The sequence below is a fragment of the Pogona vitticeps genome, chromosome 3 (genome assembly GCF_051106095.1).
Source record: "Pogona vitticeps strain Pit_001003342236 chromosome 3, PviZW2.1, whole genome shotgun sequence".
Taxonomy (NCBI): domain Eukaryota; kingdom Metazoa; phylum Chordata; class Lepidosauria; order Squamata; family Agamidae; genus Pogona; species Pogona vitticeps.
In genome coordinates this window covers 89,335,001-89,351,655 of record NC_135785.1, presented here as the reverse complement: position 1 = coordinate 89,351,655, position 16,655 = coordinate 89,335,001, and the positions used below count along the sequence as shown (strand labels likewise).

Genomic DNA, 16,655 nt, shown 5'->3' with positions numbered 1-16,655 from the left:
CACTCACTGCCTTATATAGACAGTTGGGTCACTAACCTATCTACAGTGGTGCCTCGCAAAACGATTGCTTCGCATAACGACAAATTCACTTTACGATGTTTTCTGAGCGATCTTGTGCTTCATTTAACAATGTTTCCTATGGGTGATTTTTGCTTTATGATGTTAGGGACCTTGCCTCGCAAGATGGTTAAATTTTAGGTCCCTGTTTTTCGCTTTACGATGTTTTTGACAGCTTGGTCTTGCTTCGCTATACGAGTCTTTTAATGGTCTCTGTCTCGTTAGACGGCTATCTTCACTTGGGAACCGCGTTTCGCTTAACGATGTTTCCTATGGCAATTTTCGCTTTATGATGACAATCCGTTCCCATTGGAATGGATTATCAGGTTTTCATTGCATTTCAATGGGAAAACGTGTTTCGCAAGATGATGTTTTCGCTTAACAGTGATTTTTGCGGAACGAATTAACATCGTCTTGCGAGGCACCACTGTACTTATCAATTAGCAGCAACTCCCTCCAGGTTCAGGAACTCTTCCCTAGCCTTAACCTGAACATGGTCTCCCATCCAAATGCCAACGAGGAAGATGCTAGTCCAAGCACCTCGAACCTACTCCTTTCGTGGAACACTCATGTTTCTGTCAGGCAGGAGAACAAGGCCATCAGAACCTCTTCCCTGGAGCTACCGTCCAGGAAAAGCTGGTGCCATTTTCTCCTCCCGCCAAGTCAAAACAGACCGAAAAGGTTAACTAAGCGTCGTGCCTCGGGGATTCTCAAGGACTTGCCAAGCCATTCGAACGAATACTTTATTACGGTCAAAGACCAGTAAAACCAAATCAATACAAAATAGATACATATAATTATAGTTTGGTAAAATCAGTCAGGGTAATAAAATTCCACTCCATTCCAAACAGAGGCTCCTGCAAGCTGTCATGAACCTGCCCATATATATACTGTACATACACTGTATAGCTATATAGATATCCTTGCCCACCCCCGCCGCAAAAGAAAGGTACCCCCGGGACCGCGGGATCGCTGGGAAGCCCTTCTTCCCTACAGGCCCGCATCCCCTCCTCCCTTTTTTGCCCCCATCGCGAGATCTACTCTCCCCCTTTCCCACAGCGTCAATCCTGCGCTCCCCCCCCCCCGCTTTCTCTCACGCAACCAACCCAGGCCCGGGGAAGGAAGGGAGGGAGGGAGGGAGGGAGGCTCGACTCGAAGCTCGCCCAGCTCCCAACGGGCGGTGGGCACGACCGACCCGGCCCACTCGGGAGAGCTCACCTTCTGTATCCGCTTGAGCGCCATGGGGAGCCGGGGATGCGGGCGGGCGGGCGGGCCGGTGTGGGGAAGCTGTAAAGGGAGGGGGAAGGGAGGAGGAGGAGGAGGCGGCGAGGACCGCGTTGGCTGCTTGCTCCAGGAGGGGGCCGGGCTCTCGCGGGGCGTGTTAAGGCCGGAGCCCGAGGTGCCTCTCCGCTCCGAATCGAGGGGTCTTTTGTTTCCGCTTCTAACAGGCTCCACGGCCCCGCCCACCTCTTCTTCTCCCACCGCCGCGTCCTCCGCCTCCCCAGTGCCGAGCGGCATTCTGGGAGACGTAGTTGCAGCTCGTCGGTCTGGCTGGCCTCCCGGCGCCCTCTACAGGAGCGCTGAGGAGACTGTGAAGAGCGCAGCAGGTGTTGGCGCTTCAGATACGTACTGTAGTAGAGTGGTCCCCAACCTTGGGCCTCCAGATGTTTTAAGACTTCAACTCCCAGGAATCCTGGCTAGCAGAGATGATGATGAAGGCTTCTGGGAGTTGTAGTCCAAAAACATCTGGAGGCCCAAGGTTGGGGACCACTGCTGTAGTGATTGGTGATCATCCGCCTTACATTTGGAACTATTTTCTGAGGACTGTGGCGCCCCACAAAAAAAGGGTGCTTCTCTACGGGGGTGTGTGTGAGAAATCTTCAAACTGGGACGACTCTGCCATTAGACAGAATAGGGCAGCGGAGTTGGGGTATCATGGAAGGGCATCCAATATTTAATTTGTCATTGTTATTAATGTATTACTAAATACTGTATATTATTGCTGAATTTTTGTAGTGCCAGGGAAAGTCAGTTGTGAGATTCCCTTCTCTCATTTGTCAAAATAATTCAGTCAGCCTTCAAGATACCACAAATCTTAACACGGGAAGGAACAGGCTACGACACCATTTGCTCTTCTGGCCTCTGGCAATCAAATGTTTTGCATAGTGGCTCTGCCTTCAAAAGTTACACTTCCCCAATGGAGAGGTCCCTCAGTGCTTGAGTTGGCGGAGACTGGAGGTACGTTAGGCCAGCTGGCTGCTAACTAGCTTTCTGCCTTCACAGGCATCTCTCATGACCCAAGTAGGCAACAGGTTGCCTGAAAAAGAATTTTTAAAAAAAGGAGATTGGGGCAAGTGATGTGTGCCTTCAAAAAAAAAAGCCCTTCTTCTGCCAAGACCAGTCAGACTGAGGAAGGAAGAGGAATTTAGGAGGGGTGGTGCCTGAGTATGTTTAGTGAGTGGTCATGAGACTTGGTCTTCACTGGGATGATTTAAAAGGCTTCGTCTGCTCCTTTAAAAAATTATTTTGTTGTGGTTGTTTTGCTTGAGATCATTACAACAAACTTCTGGCTTCCTCCAAGCCACCCTACCCAGTGGTTGCCAACCTTTTTCTTCTCACAGAATTTGCCAAAAAACATTACTAGAAAGATGAAACATTCTTGCAAATAATCCTTGCCCTCCTAACTGGTCATTTCTCTGATCCTAGTCTATTAGAAAAGTCCCCTTAGAACTAATTAGTTATTCTACATCTATACTCATTCTTGATTAATCTTATCAGGTAACATAAGAAAAATAAAGACAAAAATTGTGGTATCTTAAAGACTTTTATTTTAATATGAGCTTTTGTGAATCAAATCCACCTCCTCAGACACTCTCAGAGTGAGAATACATGGCAATTTCTTAACACATCTGTACATAGTACCAAAATAAAGAAAAAGTGCTTGCTTGGTTAAGTAGACATAGGTTGCAAGTTGTGTGAGTCAATGTGGGATTTCACACCTGACAAGAATTTCTACCCGATACTGACATCTTTTCCACTGTATTGTAAAAGGCAACAGGGGTGAGTGGGTGAAGGAACCAGAAACAACATGATTGTTGTTAATTATTGTGAAGAAACTGTAGAGGAAAAGGAGAAATAACAGAGTGAGCTGTCCCCTCATCTAGAGATGCCTGAGTGGAAGAGAGCTATAGGAGCAAGAGAGATAATAGAAAGCAAAGAGTTGAATGTAGAGGAAGAGAAAGGAAGGGAATCAAAGGGACAGGGGGAAAACATTGAGATCTGTCTGGTGGAAGAGAGAGAGGGAGAAGGAGAGGAGGGGCTAATTTTGCCCGTGTGGGAAGAGGATATAGGGGAGCAAAGTGAGAGGAGACAGTTCAGTGTACCAGTGACAGGAGAAAAGAAGGAAAGAGGAAAAAAGGTAGGGGAGAGAAAAGAATTGGAGTATGTTAGCATGCTTCCCTGTTGGAAGGCTTCTCTAATCAAGAGGTAGGAGGATTGTTGCCTGATCCGGATGTGTCTAAAGGAAAAGGGACATTGGCAGATTCTTTAAAATGGACGGTTGTAGTTTTTCTGTGGGGACAAGGTCACTCAAAGAGGGTGATCCTGCCAGACTCTTCCTTCAACCATCCACCACCAGAGGAAGACTGGGCCAGACACCCTTGCTGTGGGACAATATGCGTGGTCCGCAATGCTCCAATGAGGAAGCCCACCGATCGGGAACATTTTGGGCCAGCCCCTCAATGTATCCTGTCAGTTTCAAGACAGAATCGTCGTCCTCACAATATGGACAGTTACCTGATATTAGTTGTCTTGCACTAGTAGAAGTTGTTATAGATTCACCTAAAGTTGAACTGAATAAACCTGTTAACATTCAAAAAGAGACTCAGTTGTCATTTCCCGCCAAAAAAGAGGAATTGCTTCAGATCTTTAATGAACCCAATCACAATTACACGTGGTCAAAATTAAGGAGGCTGGCATTTCACACATGGTAATGACTTTTATACAGTTTTTCCAGTAGCGATGTATGGAAATGAGAGCTGGACCATAAAGAAGGCTGACCGCCGAAGAATTGATGTTTTTGAATTGTGGTGCTGGAAGAAACTCAAAGAGAACAAACCTATCCATTTTGAACGAAATCAAGCCTGAGTGCTCACTGGAAGGACAGATCCTGAAGCTGAGGCTCCAATACTTTGGCCATCTCTTTAGAAGAGAAGACTCCCTGGAAAAAACATCATGTTGGGAAAGTGTGAAGGCAAGAGGAGAAGGGGACGACAGAGGACGAGATGGTTGGACAGTGTTATCGAAGCTACCAACATGAATTTGGCCAAACTCTGGGAGGCAATGGAAGACAGGAGGGCTTGTTGTGCTCTGGTTCATGGGGTCACGAAGAGTCGGACACGACTTAAAGACTAAACAACAAAACAAAAATGACGTTTATGTGTATTGCCATTGCTGATGTCAGATTTCTTTCCATTAATTCTTTTGCACAGAGATTGTCTCATTTGTCTTAGGTTCTGTGCAGATGGGCATTGTTGACAAAAGATTGCATTAATAACATTAGAGAGGAGCAGGTAAAATTAATCTTGAGATTGTCTGTGACATTGTTAGATCCATAAACATCTGCCCAGAGACTGTATTTAGGCCTTGGGGCTATTTTTTCACCACCCCAATGTTAAACTAAATGCAAAAATGGTGAAAATGACCTCTTGTAACCTCTAAGAAGAAGGGGGCATACTGTCATGTTTTCAAGAGCCGCCGCCACCACCACTACTCTTGCGTTCTCCCATTCCCCTCCATATATATACAATATATATTTTTTAAAATAGCCTCTACAACGAACAAGGGAGATTTTTCAACTGAACCCTATTTTTAAGATAAACCAATTTTTTCAGTTAATAGAAACTGATTGTAGCAAGTTTTACATTGATGTAACAATGTAAAATTAAACAATTTAAATATTTAAATTGGTCTCTTTGACCATCCATACCTCTCCTCATTTAGCTTTGCCACCTTGGGAGGCCAGTCCTAAGGCTGAAAAATGGTCCTCAGCTCTGCTGAGATTTCCCACTGCCCTCAATCTACTCTTTATTGTTTTTACTACAACGTACTATCAGTTTTCCATTCAAGCTGTTTCTTTTTAACACTATCACTGTGATAGCTATCCAAGGAATTAACAGGTGGTATCCGCAGGTTTCTTTTTATGGAATGTGGCCTAAGATATAATTTGAATACATTTTATGATCCATACCAACATTCCACTGACCTTTCAGTCAATTTCTATTAAATTAACTATTTGTACCCAAGTTACAGTATATTAGTCACAGTCTATACACTCAGCATCTACTTAAAAATTAGTTTCATTGAATTCTAGCCAATTTGCTTTGGCTTTATAGTTGCAATTAAGATTGCCTACAACATTCACAGTCTTTTAAATATTGGTCAAGGATTCTTAAGTCATTACCAAATGTAAAATATTACAATAATTATGTTATCTGTTGTTACTTTCCATAGCCTGGGTTCCTTCCCGGCTAAGGCTAACCACAACTAACCTTTACAGTACAAGCTTCAAATACAAAGACAGGTATTCTTGGGATTCTCAACATATTAGCATATGTGTAATGCCACAACAATTACTGTATGTTGTTCCTGCTGTTGTTATCTATAGCCAGGGATTCTGTTACCCATAAACCACTGTTGCTTTTTACAGAACGGAGGAAAATAATATCAAACTAGTCATTGCTAGGTGTGAAATACCACATTGAATCACGCCATTTATGACTTATTTCTACTAACCAACCACTGTCCCTTTATTTTGGGGTCATGTATAAACGTGTATATATTTACCATGTACTTTTATTCTTATGCCTGAGGAAAAGGACTTGATCCATGAAAGCTCACATTAAAATATAGCAGTTAGTCTTTAATGTGCCACAGTGTTTTTGTCCTCTTTATTTTTTTGTTTTGTTTTGTTTCTTGCCTGATATGCTTACATGAACTAACATGGCTACCAGTTAAAAACTTGCTGGAGTAAGCTATTATTCATATTAGAATGCTGGAAGTAGTTAAGCTTATATGCGTCATGTGTTTTTAAGGCATTATATTCATTTGTTCCCATATACCAAATTTTAAATCCACTGTTTTATAATACCGTAGTTTGTAAGAAAATCATACACCCCTCATTTTCCAGAGTGAAATCATCCAATATATTCATACTACCAGAAAGATCACGTTTTCCCCATCTGTTTCTTCTTTTTTCGTCCATTTATTGAAATATATCTTTAAATTGAAATTCTCACTAGTTTATTTAGAAAAATTAATACACATAGTCTGCACTTTCCTGTACACTGGACAAAAATGTATGTAGTGATACTGCAACACTTAAAGCAAACTTCTGACTCTTTTTTTCTAGAAGTACTTTCTAGTATTATTGTTCTGAGATTAGCTGTGTTTCAGCTTTTTAAAATAACTTGCTCTCTTGGGAATCCATCTGTTTTTCTACTGTTTCCAGTCATTTTATCCACTTTGCAGCCACACTCTTAGCCCTCAACATTTCCACTTCGTGCTCTAGTGTTAAATTAGTTTATGTAATATATATATATATTCTGTCTTGAAAATCTTATTCAATACAATGAAATTAGTTAGTGCAAATAGTTTTAAATCAATCATATATTAGTGTTGGATATAATAGTTCACTCACTCTAGAATATAAGAGGAAAAAAAGAACATATAATTTTTCTGGTTTATTTATCTTAAATATACTGTGCAAACAAAATATGTGTGGATTTTCCCCTAAATGAAAAATATGAAATACTTTCTTGATCTTGTACATAATGGAGTACTCACTGAAGTCCGTCATCTATTACACATGTAGTTCAAAAGCCCAGTTTCAACTATTTCTGCATCTCTCTTTTCAAACAGTAATTTCATTAGAGATTTTTGCCTTTTTTATTATTATTTATTTAATTTATACCCCGCCTATCTGGTCGGTGAGGACCACTCTAGGCGGCTTCTGTATTTATCTTTTGGTTCCTCTTCTGAGAAGACACAGTATTTAGTACTATACCTTTGTAGAAAGGTACTTCAGAAAGCAAAAATCTAGAACAAATGAAAACTGTGCAGCTCCTACTGGGATCAGCAGGATGACTGACCTGCTTTTAGTTCTGGTAATGCTTTTAGTTATCTGGTAATGCTTTCTAGAACTGCTTCTCTCCATGCACCAGTTCTGTGAACACTTCATTTCATACCATCAGGTGTTGGGGTAACTGGTTCCTTCAAGTGAGTATACTGACAGATAGCATGGAGGGGGAACACTATTCTTGCTACCATCCTTTACTTAATACTTAATAATTAAGGTTGCTTGGCAGAGAGCTAGTGGCTGCAAGTCAGAACTTGTCTCTAAAAAGTTTTTTTTTTAATCTCCAAAATCAGGAAGGGAAGGGGGCCTTCTTGAGGTGTATGAGGTGCCAGTGTTTTTGTGCACTGCACTGAGGATACTTGATTTACTAACCAATTCGAGGAACTGAGATTATGATTAGAGGATTCAGATTCCAATTTAGTTTACATTTGTGTGTAACATTTTTAATTAGGTTAGGTATAGCACTTTTCAAATCCTGTATTTGAAAGGCTGTTATACAGAGGAGGGACAAGACCTCTTCTCAATCGTCCCAAAATGCAGGACACACAACAACACAGAATACATTCAGACACAGAATACATCTCCAACCTTATAAAAAAATCCCCAACCCCAGGAATACTGGGGCTAGGCACACATTTCCACATACATACATACATACATACATACATACATACATACATACATACATACATACATACATACATACATACATACATACATACATACATACATACATACATACATACATACATACATACATAGTGCAATATGTACATATCAGTGGATTAATGTGTACACATTATACACTGATGTGTACATATTGTGTGTTATACTGGCACTGTGAGTCTGTTATATTAAGTCTAGTCATGGTGTTATGTGGTATTTAGAAGTCTGACAGCCCATGGATAGAAGCTATTTTTCAGCCTATTTGTCCGGCTGGCTATGCTTTGTATATCTCTTGCCTAACGGTAGAAGTATGAAGAAGTAGTACCGGCATGAACGCTCCCCCACCCCGTGCGAAGGGGTGGGAGGGTGCTAGTGGGCATGCAGGCGCTCCTGCACATTTGCAAAAGGGTGGGGGAGCGCTCATGCCAGCACTGGCACACGTGCGCATGCTCCCCCACCACTTTGTGCATGCATCTAAGAGTGCGCACATGTGCCCAAAAGCACACACACATGTGCAGGGGGTGCCCCATTTTCCTCAGAGACTCAGCCGATCCATGGTCTCAAAAAGGACCCATGGTGTAAAGGACCCAGCCCTTACTGTTTGTGGGCAGTCTATCAGGAAGTTTCTAATCCAGTCGCAGGTGAGGGGAGGAAAATTTAAGTCAGTCAGCTTCTCGAAGAGAATGCCTGGTAGAACTGTGTTGAAGGCTGAGCTGTAGTCTATAAAAAGCATCCTGACATAGTTCCCAGGTGTCTCAATGCTGTGTTTAGGGCCGTGGGTATGGCATCGCCTGTCAACCTGTTTCCTTTGTAGGCAAATTGGTATTGCTCAAAATTTGATGGAAGGCATGACCTGAGGTGTTGGAGAACTGGTTTTTCAAAGCACTTCATCACTACAGACATCAGTGTGATGGGTCTATAATCGTTCAGGCCATTTATGGCCATTTTCTTTGGAACCGGGACGATGGCGGCTGCTTTCAAACATGGTGGTACTCTCACTGTTTGCAGGGAGATGTTGAAAATTCTTGGTAGGACCCCAGTTAGTTGGTCAGCGTGGGTTTTTATCACGTTCCCCAGCACTCCATCCGGACCTGCGGCTTTGTTAGGATTCATGGCTTTCACTGCAGCGTTCACCTGATGTTCATGCAGAATGAGTGGCTGGAGGTTGGAGGGCCGGTGGGCTGGTGCTACAGGGTCAGGTATCTTCACCTTGTAGCGGGCGAAGATATTCAGCTCTTCCACCAGTGAAGCATCAATGCTGACTGTCTCCATCGTGTTGCCCTTGTAGTTGGTTAGGTGCTGCAGCCCCTGCCACACCTGCCTTGGGTTGTTGTCTGCTAGGTGGTTCTCCACCTTTTGTTTATATTCCTGTTTAGCTGCCTTGATACCTCTCCTTAAATTTGCTCTGGCTTCCCTGTATTTATCTTTGTCACCTGCCTTGAAGGCAGAGTTCTGGGCTCTCACAAGTGACCATACCTCTGCTGACATCCACGATTTGCAATTGCCGAAAACTCTGATGCGCTTGTCCACTGTAACATAGTCTATGCAAGCTTTGATATATGAGAGTACTGTGTCAGCGTATTCTTGCAGTTCTAGATGTTAAAATATGCTCATTCAGTGGTTTCAAAGCAGTCCTGCAGCTGGCTGAGTGCCCCCTCTGGCCAGATTTTGACAGTTTTCCTGTCAAATACAGGAACCTTTTACCTGCTGTTGTCCTGAAAGGTGGAATTTCCCCAGAAGTAAGTGGCAAGCCTACCTACAACATACATGGAGACACTTTAGTAAAGATTTATTTATTTATTTATTTATTGGACTTATATACCGCCCCATAGCGCTACAAGCACTCTCCGGGCGGTTTACAATTTTTAATTATACAGGCTACACATTGCCCCCCCAGCAAGCTGGGTATTCATTTTACCGACCTCGGAAGGATGGAAGGCTGAGTCAACCTTGAGCCGGCTACCTGGGATTTGAACCAGATGAGGATGTCTCCGCATTTGTGGAAATTGCCCTTTCATCCATATATGATAAGCATAGGAGCCACCATCCAAAACACGTATCTGATGCTAGAAGACTTTATTATTAGTATAAGTTGCTTAGGTCTTGTTTTTCTGTGTGTGTTTATGCATATCTTTAGGACTGACCTTCCGGTTCCTTACAGAGGCTTTTAACAGCTATTCCTGCACAGTAGTTCTAGGTACAGTAAGTATTCTTAGGACACTGGGACCTACCAGCCAGTCCGTGCTTCGTCGGAAGCAAGTTATTCCCAGTTTAGTAAGGCTTACTCCCCAGTAGGTGTTCCTTGAAGTGTGGAATGGGAGACAGCATAGAAAATAGAGAAGTTGTCCCCAGATGGGCTTGTTGTGTCATCACGGTTTTGAAGTTTTATCCTTTTTTATTTGTGACACGGGGATGATTCGGCTCCTTCAAAGACACTCAGGAGCTCCTATGTTGTTCCCGTTCCCTCATTTAATCCTGTGGTGACTTTAGGCTGGGAGATAGTGAAGGACACGAGTGGAGAACCTGAAACCCTGGTTTCACAAACCCAGTCTCCAGGTGTCTCTAAGTACTACACCACCCTGGTTTGAACACGGGCGGGGGGGGGGAGGGCTCATTATGAACCTCTTCACTGGAATGTAGCTACTGGGCCTCCCTAATTAACCCTGAAGCGTCTACTACAGTCTTATTAAGATACTCGAGGAGCCCTGGCCAGCAGAGGGCACCGCTCGTATCCGGGGCTCGCGTCCCTTCGTTCTTCCAAGCAGGGTCCCTGGTAGTCTTTGCATTGCCCCTTTAAGGGCCGAGGGCAGCCCCTAAGCACCATATTGAAAGTGGTCGTACGCAAGCGCAGTTCTCTTCTTGGGGCTTTCCTTTGCCCCGCCTCCCACCTCCTTTCCTTAAGCAACAGAGAGCAGCCGTGCAGCGTGATCGAGGGGGATTGGAATCATGGGAGTCGGGTCAAACAGTTCTGTAAGGGGTAAGAGTTTGCGGGGGGGGGGAGAGGTTGTCGCCACTGTGCAAGGGGTGTGTGTAACGTGAGAATCCTCCTTACCTGTCGACCAGCGTTCCTTCCCCTTTCTCTGCTGGCTTGGCTAACTGATTATACTTGTTGCCCTTCAAGCGGCCTGCGTTGCCTTTCCTAACAAACCTGCACCAAGAGGGTCAGGAGAGCTGCCCCTTCCCTCCCGCCTTCATGCATACAGGTTTTTATTGATGTGGGGCTGTGGTTTGCTGGTGGAGTCTTGGCTCCATTGGAGGCTTCGCTTTAAGCCGGCATCGGTGACCTTCAGGAATTATTTTCCTTCCTTAGCGCTTATCGTATCATGGAGTGCTTGTCCCTTCCACGGATCGTCATACAGATCAGGCTGCGCTGTCTGGTTGTAGTTTGCAGCTGGATGAACGTCCCGAGGCGGGCCGGCTTCTGCCTGCCTTGCCTCGTGTTTCCAGGGGTTGAGTAAACATATCAGGCGGGGTCGCACCTGTTTGCTTTTGGAGGACTTTTGGGCGGGCCGTGGTGTCACGCCTTAAAATCGCCTTCTTTCCTAACCATTGCCGGACTTCGTGGTTGGCCCTTGTTTCTGTGAGAACAAAGAAACTGGTGACTGCTGCCAGGGAGAAAACAACAGTTTTTTTTTTTCATTCTCGTTGTATAACCCGCACTTTCATACCTATTTAGAATTCTTTGGTTTGGTTTTGGAATTGGTGGGGGAAATTCGTTCTGCCTCTAAGCAGCTGATTTCCTTGGATCTTGTCAGCTGACCCCAGCTGCACCTCTTTAAGCCACTTTATTATACTTTTTTGAACATCCTGAGGTTTCCTTATGATTAGCTGAAATAAAATAGGGCCTGGTCCTCCGCTAGTGTGGCTTCTTAAAGAATTAAGGTCAGGTATGGTTATGTTCAAAGTCTACTTTCTGAGCCAAGACCCTGCAGTAACTAGTTAGCCTAGAAATCCCCCATACTGCGGTGTTTTTTCTTTATCACCCGTCTCTCCCAGGGATGGTTTTTGATGTCTAGAGGCTTCCTTATCAGCTTTACTTACTTAGCGGCTGATACCTGGTTTTGGAGACCTGTTGTGAGGGCCAAAGATTTTCTCTGGTCTGGCTTTTTTTTAATTGATGCTGCTGTTTTTTCATAAATTTGACTGACTCTCACTGTCAGGTATGACACAGTTAAGTCTGTATTGTGAATGGGAAGCAAGAGGAGACTGATATCAGCACCAAATAAAGCAATATTCATGAGTTTCCCGTGCATCTTTTGGAGCAGGGATAAGGAATCTGTGGCTCTACAAATCCTTTGGACCTCATATCCCAGAAGCCCAGATCATGTAGCAAATAAATAATGAATAGTAAGGAATTATGGGAGTTGTAGTCAAAACATCTTGAGAGCCAGAGGCCCCCTGTGTTTATTGCAGCATTATGTGTATTGTTCTCATTGACAGGATCCGCTGTCCTCCCTTTATTTTTGTTAGGAATGGCTGGAAGCATTAAAATTATTAAAACATTCCTATCATCTGATGAGCTCAGACTTTCCACTATCTGGGATCTATTTCCATATTAGATTTAATGGAGATATATACATAATTTGGAAGCAAAGTCTTGCTGTGTTCCATGAACTGCTTCCGAATAGATATGCATGTTGTTGTTTAGTCGTTTAGTCTGTCTGACTCTTTGTGACCCCATGGACCAGAGCACGCCAGGCCCTCCTGTCTTTCACTGCCTCCCAGAGTTTGGTCAAATTCATGTTGGTAACTTTGATGACACTGTCCAACCATCTCGTCCTCTGTCATCCCCTTCTCCCCTTGCCTTCACACTTTTCCAACATCGGGGTCTTTTCCAAGGAGTCTTCTCTTCTCATGAGATGATCAAAGTACTGGAGCTTCAGCTTCAGGATCTGTCCTTCCAGTGAACACTCAGGGTTGATTTCCTTCAAAATTTATAGGTTTGTTCTCCTTGCAGTCTCCTCCAGCACCACAATTCAAAAGCATCAATTCTTTGGCGGTCAGTCTTCATTAGGGTCCAGCTGTCACTTCCATATATCGCTACTGGAAAAACCATAGCTTTGACTATGTTGAGCTTTGTCGACAAGCCATCTATAGGCCAGATGGGCGGGGTATAAATCAAATAAATAAATAAAGATGTCTCTGCTTTTTAAGATGCTGTCTAGGTTTGTCATCGCTTTCCTCCCAAGAAGCAGGCGTCTTTTAATTTCAGGGCTGCTGTCCCCATCTGCAGTGATCACGGAGCCCAAGAAAGTAAAATCTGTCACTGCCTCCATATCTTCCCCTTCTGTTTGCCAGGAGGTGATGGGACCAGTGGCCATGATCTTAGTTTTTTTGATGTTGAGCTTCAGACCATTTTTTGTGCTCGCTTTCACTCTCATTAAGAGGTTATTTAATTCCTCCTCGTTTTCTGCCATCAAAGTGCTATTGTCTGCATATCTGAGATTGTTGATATTTCTTCCAGCAATCTTAATTCCAGTTTGGGATTCCTCCAGTCCGGCCTTTTCCATAATGTATTCTGCATAGAAGTTAAATAAGCAGGGAGACAATATATAGCCTTGTCATACTCCTTTCACAATTTTGAACCAATCAGTTGTTCCATATCCAGTCCTAACTGTTGCTTCCTGTCCCACATATAGATTTTTCAGGAGATAGATAAGGTGGTCAGGCACTCCCATTTCTTTAAGAACTTGCCATAGTTTGTTGTGGTCCACACAATCAAAGGCTTTTGCATAGTCAGTGAAGCAGAAATAGATGTTTTCTGGAACTCTCTGGCTTTCTCCATAATCCAGCATGTTAACAATTTGGTCTCTAGATCCTCTGCCCCTTCAAAATCCAGCTTGCACTTCTGGGAGTTCTCGGTCCACATACTGTTGAAGCCTACTTGCTAGCGTGTAAAATAGTGCAGTTGTACAGCAGTTGGAGCATTCTTTGGCACTGCCCTTCTTTGGGATTGGGATGTAGACTAATTTTTCCCAATCCTCTGGCCACTGCTGAGTTTTCCAAACTTGCTGAGTATAAACAAAAGGCTAACAGGAACAGAGAAATAAATAGGCATAAGTAGGTTTTAATTGTAAGTATGAAGATCTACGTTATATCCTAAGTGTGGAGGAAAGAGTACAGATCATGGAATATATCCTAAGTAGAAAATGAGAACTTAACCTTCAATGGGGTGAACTTTGTTCTTGTTCTCAGTGTTGGGCTGTTGAAGAAAGTTATGACAGTTTCTCTATTTTCTCATTACAGTTGAATGGGTTGTAGCAGTCTCATGTGCAGCAGGAGCAGCAGCCATTGGGTATCTTGCTTACAAAAAGTTCTTCAGCAAGGACAAATGTTGTAGTGGTATGGTAAACCTCCATATTCAGAAGGATAATCCCAAGGTAGTTCATGCATTTGACATGGAAGATTTGGGGGAAAAAGCTGTGTATTGTCGATGTTGGAGGTCTAAGAAGGTAAGAGAAAGAAGTGGCCAAATTGTATGAATCTTCTTTTTCTTTTATGGATATATATGCTGTATCACTCAAAGGCAAGAGACTTGTTGCTTGTAATGAATTGAATACAGTGGTGCCTCGCATTACGGTGTTAATTCGTTCCAGTGAAATCGCTGTAGAACGAAAACATTGTAAAGCGAAATTAAAAAGCCCATAGAAATGCATTAAAACCCGATTAATGTGTTCCTATGGGCTTGAAACTCACCATCCAGCGAAGATCATCCATAGGGCGGCCATTTTTGCCACCCGTGCAATGAGGAATCCGTCCCAGAAAACAGCGGGTGGCCATTTTTTTTTTACCCGGTGGCCATTTTGAAACCGCCGATCAGCTGTAGGAAAATCGTCGTTTTGCGCGAATCGGTTCCTGGAGCAGGGAACGATCATCGCAAAGTGAAATTCCCCCATAGGAAACATCATTTTGCGATCACAAAAACTTTGTCATTATGCGATTTCGTCGTAAAACGGTGCGCTCGTCTTGCGAGGCACCACTGTATCTGAATAAGACATGTATTGAAGGAATGTATTTAATTGATTTGGAAATTACTATCAAGATGTGTTTCCTTATTGGAGAATCATGTATATCTCCTTGTGGGACTGTGATCTAATAGTAATTATATTAAAATTTTGCACATGTTCCTTTTCCCTGCTTCTGAATTTCTAGCTGTCTCCCTCCCCAATGTTGTCATTTTCATCTTGTATCACAGAAGGACGTTTCCTCTAGGAAATCAAGTTTTTTGAATGTGATAGGGAATTTCACAGTTGGATCACTGCAGTCACAGAAATGGTGGTCTTTGGGGTATTTATCTGCTTGAATTCCTAGATGACAACGCAGTAAAGAGTAGGAAAAAGCCTGCAAGTTAATAATGCCGTTTTTTTCATACTGGTCTTCAGACAAATTCATTTTGTATTTGGAAGTATAGGATCAGTAGGCTGTCTGGATAGCTCAGTGAGTTAGGTATCTGGCTGTGGAATTGGAGGTCAGAAGTTCTTCTTAGGAGAAGAGCCAGCCTTTGTAACTTTAGCCAAACTGCACAGTCAGAGTGCTCCCAGAAGAAGGAAATGGTAAGTCCGTTCTAAGTACAGTATGTGTCCTGTAACCATGGTTTATTGCAGGGGTCTCCAAACGACAGTCTGCAGGCCACATCCTGCCTTTTTATCCAGCCGGGCAAACACCACAGGCTCGGGTCCAGTCCCTTCAGCCCATGCATCCATGCATCTTTTCCTTCGACCCTCAAAAATGTGTAAAACATATGATGTGGCCCTCATGCTGAAAAGTTTAGAGACCTCTGGTTTACTGCAACCTAATATACAACATACAAGGGTACTGTGACGTGGCAGGCCACTCTGATGTCACTGCCAACTCAGGTCTCTCAGAATGCCCACCACACTACTTCACACTCGCTGCCACCACTTGTAATGACTATTTAAGAAGGACCAAGGTTTCCTTCAAAACAAAAACAGGTTTATTGAAATAACAAAATAAAATATGCAAATCACAATTAGCTAATCAAGATGTCAATCACTGTATCTTATTTAATCAATCACAGACTTCCCTCACTGACCACTTGGGCACGCAGGCCTCTAAACAAGCTCTTTCTCTCTCACACACTCCTGATCTGATCTCTCACACTCTCTTCACCCCTTTTTCTTCCAGCTCCTCCCTCTTCAGCCCCACCCTCCGTCACCCCATTGGCTGATGATTCACTGCCCAGCTGTGACGGATAGGTGAGGTCAGGGGTGCCTGTTACAGGTGCCTCCTTGTGGCCTTTGTCCCACCCCTTTGTATGTTGTATACAGGACTCCTTTGTACCCAAGGTGGATCATGGAACCAATGCCCTGTGGATATGGTGGTCCTCTTGTACTTTATTTTTAGAAAATTCTGTAGAGGGCCACTATACGTTGGAATTGAGTTGATGGCACGTCGTCGTCATCATCATTGGATTGGCAGACGTTTCTTCTGCTGTACCAGCACTAAGATCATAATACCATTTGATGGTATGGTAAACTTTTAGCAGCCTCTGGTTCCCACAGCAGGCAGGCAGTTTCTTAGATGGATGTTTTAAAGAATTTCCTTGTACCTTCTTAGGTTTACTTTGATAACTGTTTTTTTCCTACCTCTACTGAAGGAAAATGTTCATTTAAAGCTGCCTACTATGATTTTCTTCCTGCAGTTCCCGTTGTGTGATGGCTCTCACACAAAACATAATGATGAAACAGGAGACAATGTGGGACCTCTGATCATCAAGAAGAAAGATGCTTAAAGAACAAAGATGAGAAAGAACATGAAAACAATCCCATCACAGTGC

The 16,655-nt window shown here is 43.4% G+C and overlaps 2 protein-coding genes across 4 annotated transcripts in view; one reads left to right on the top strand and one right to left on the bottom strand.

Annotated features, from left to right (window-relative positions):
- Nucleotides 1-1,590, bottom strand: part of UBE2D1 (ubiquitin conjugating enzyme E2 D1) — a 41,356-nt gene extending 39,766 nt beyond the window's left edge. For 2 of the 3 annotated variants that reach the window (XM_020783173.3, XM_020783174.3), the window contains exon 1: nt 1,276-1,590. In XM_020783173.3, coding sequence (XP_020638832.3) covers nt 1,276-1,575 — 300 coding nt within the window. In that variant the 5' untranslated portion in view covers nt 1,576-1,590. The remainder of the gene's footprint in view (nt 1-1,275) is intronic. The other variant, XM_072995256.2, reaches the window with a different exon arrangement.
- Nucleotides 1,591-10,599: 9,009 nt separating this feature from the next.
- CISD1 (CDGSH iron sulfur domain 1) overlaps nt 10,600-16,655 on the top strand; it is a 6,335-nt gene continuing 279 nt past the window's right edge. The window contains exons 1-3 of the mRNA XM_020783175.3: nt 10,600-10,835; nt 14,105-14,310; nt 16,521-16,655. The exon at nt 16,521-16,655 is cut by the window's right edge and continues 279 nt beyond it. Coding sequence (XP_020638834.2) covers nt 10,805-10,835; nt 14,105-14,310; nt 16,521-16,610 — 327 coding nt within the window. The 5' untranslated portion in view covers nt 10,600-10,804 and the 3' untranslated portion in view covers nt 16,611-16,655. The remainder of the gene's footprint in view (nt 10,836-14,104; nt 14,311-16,520) is intronic.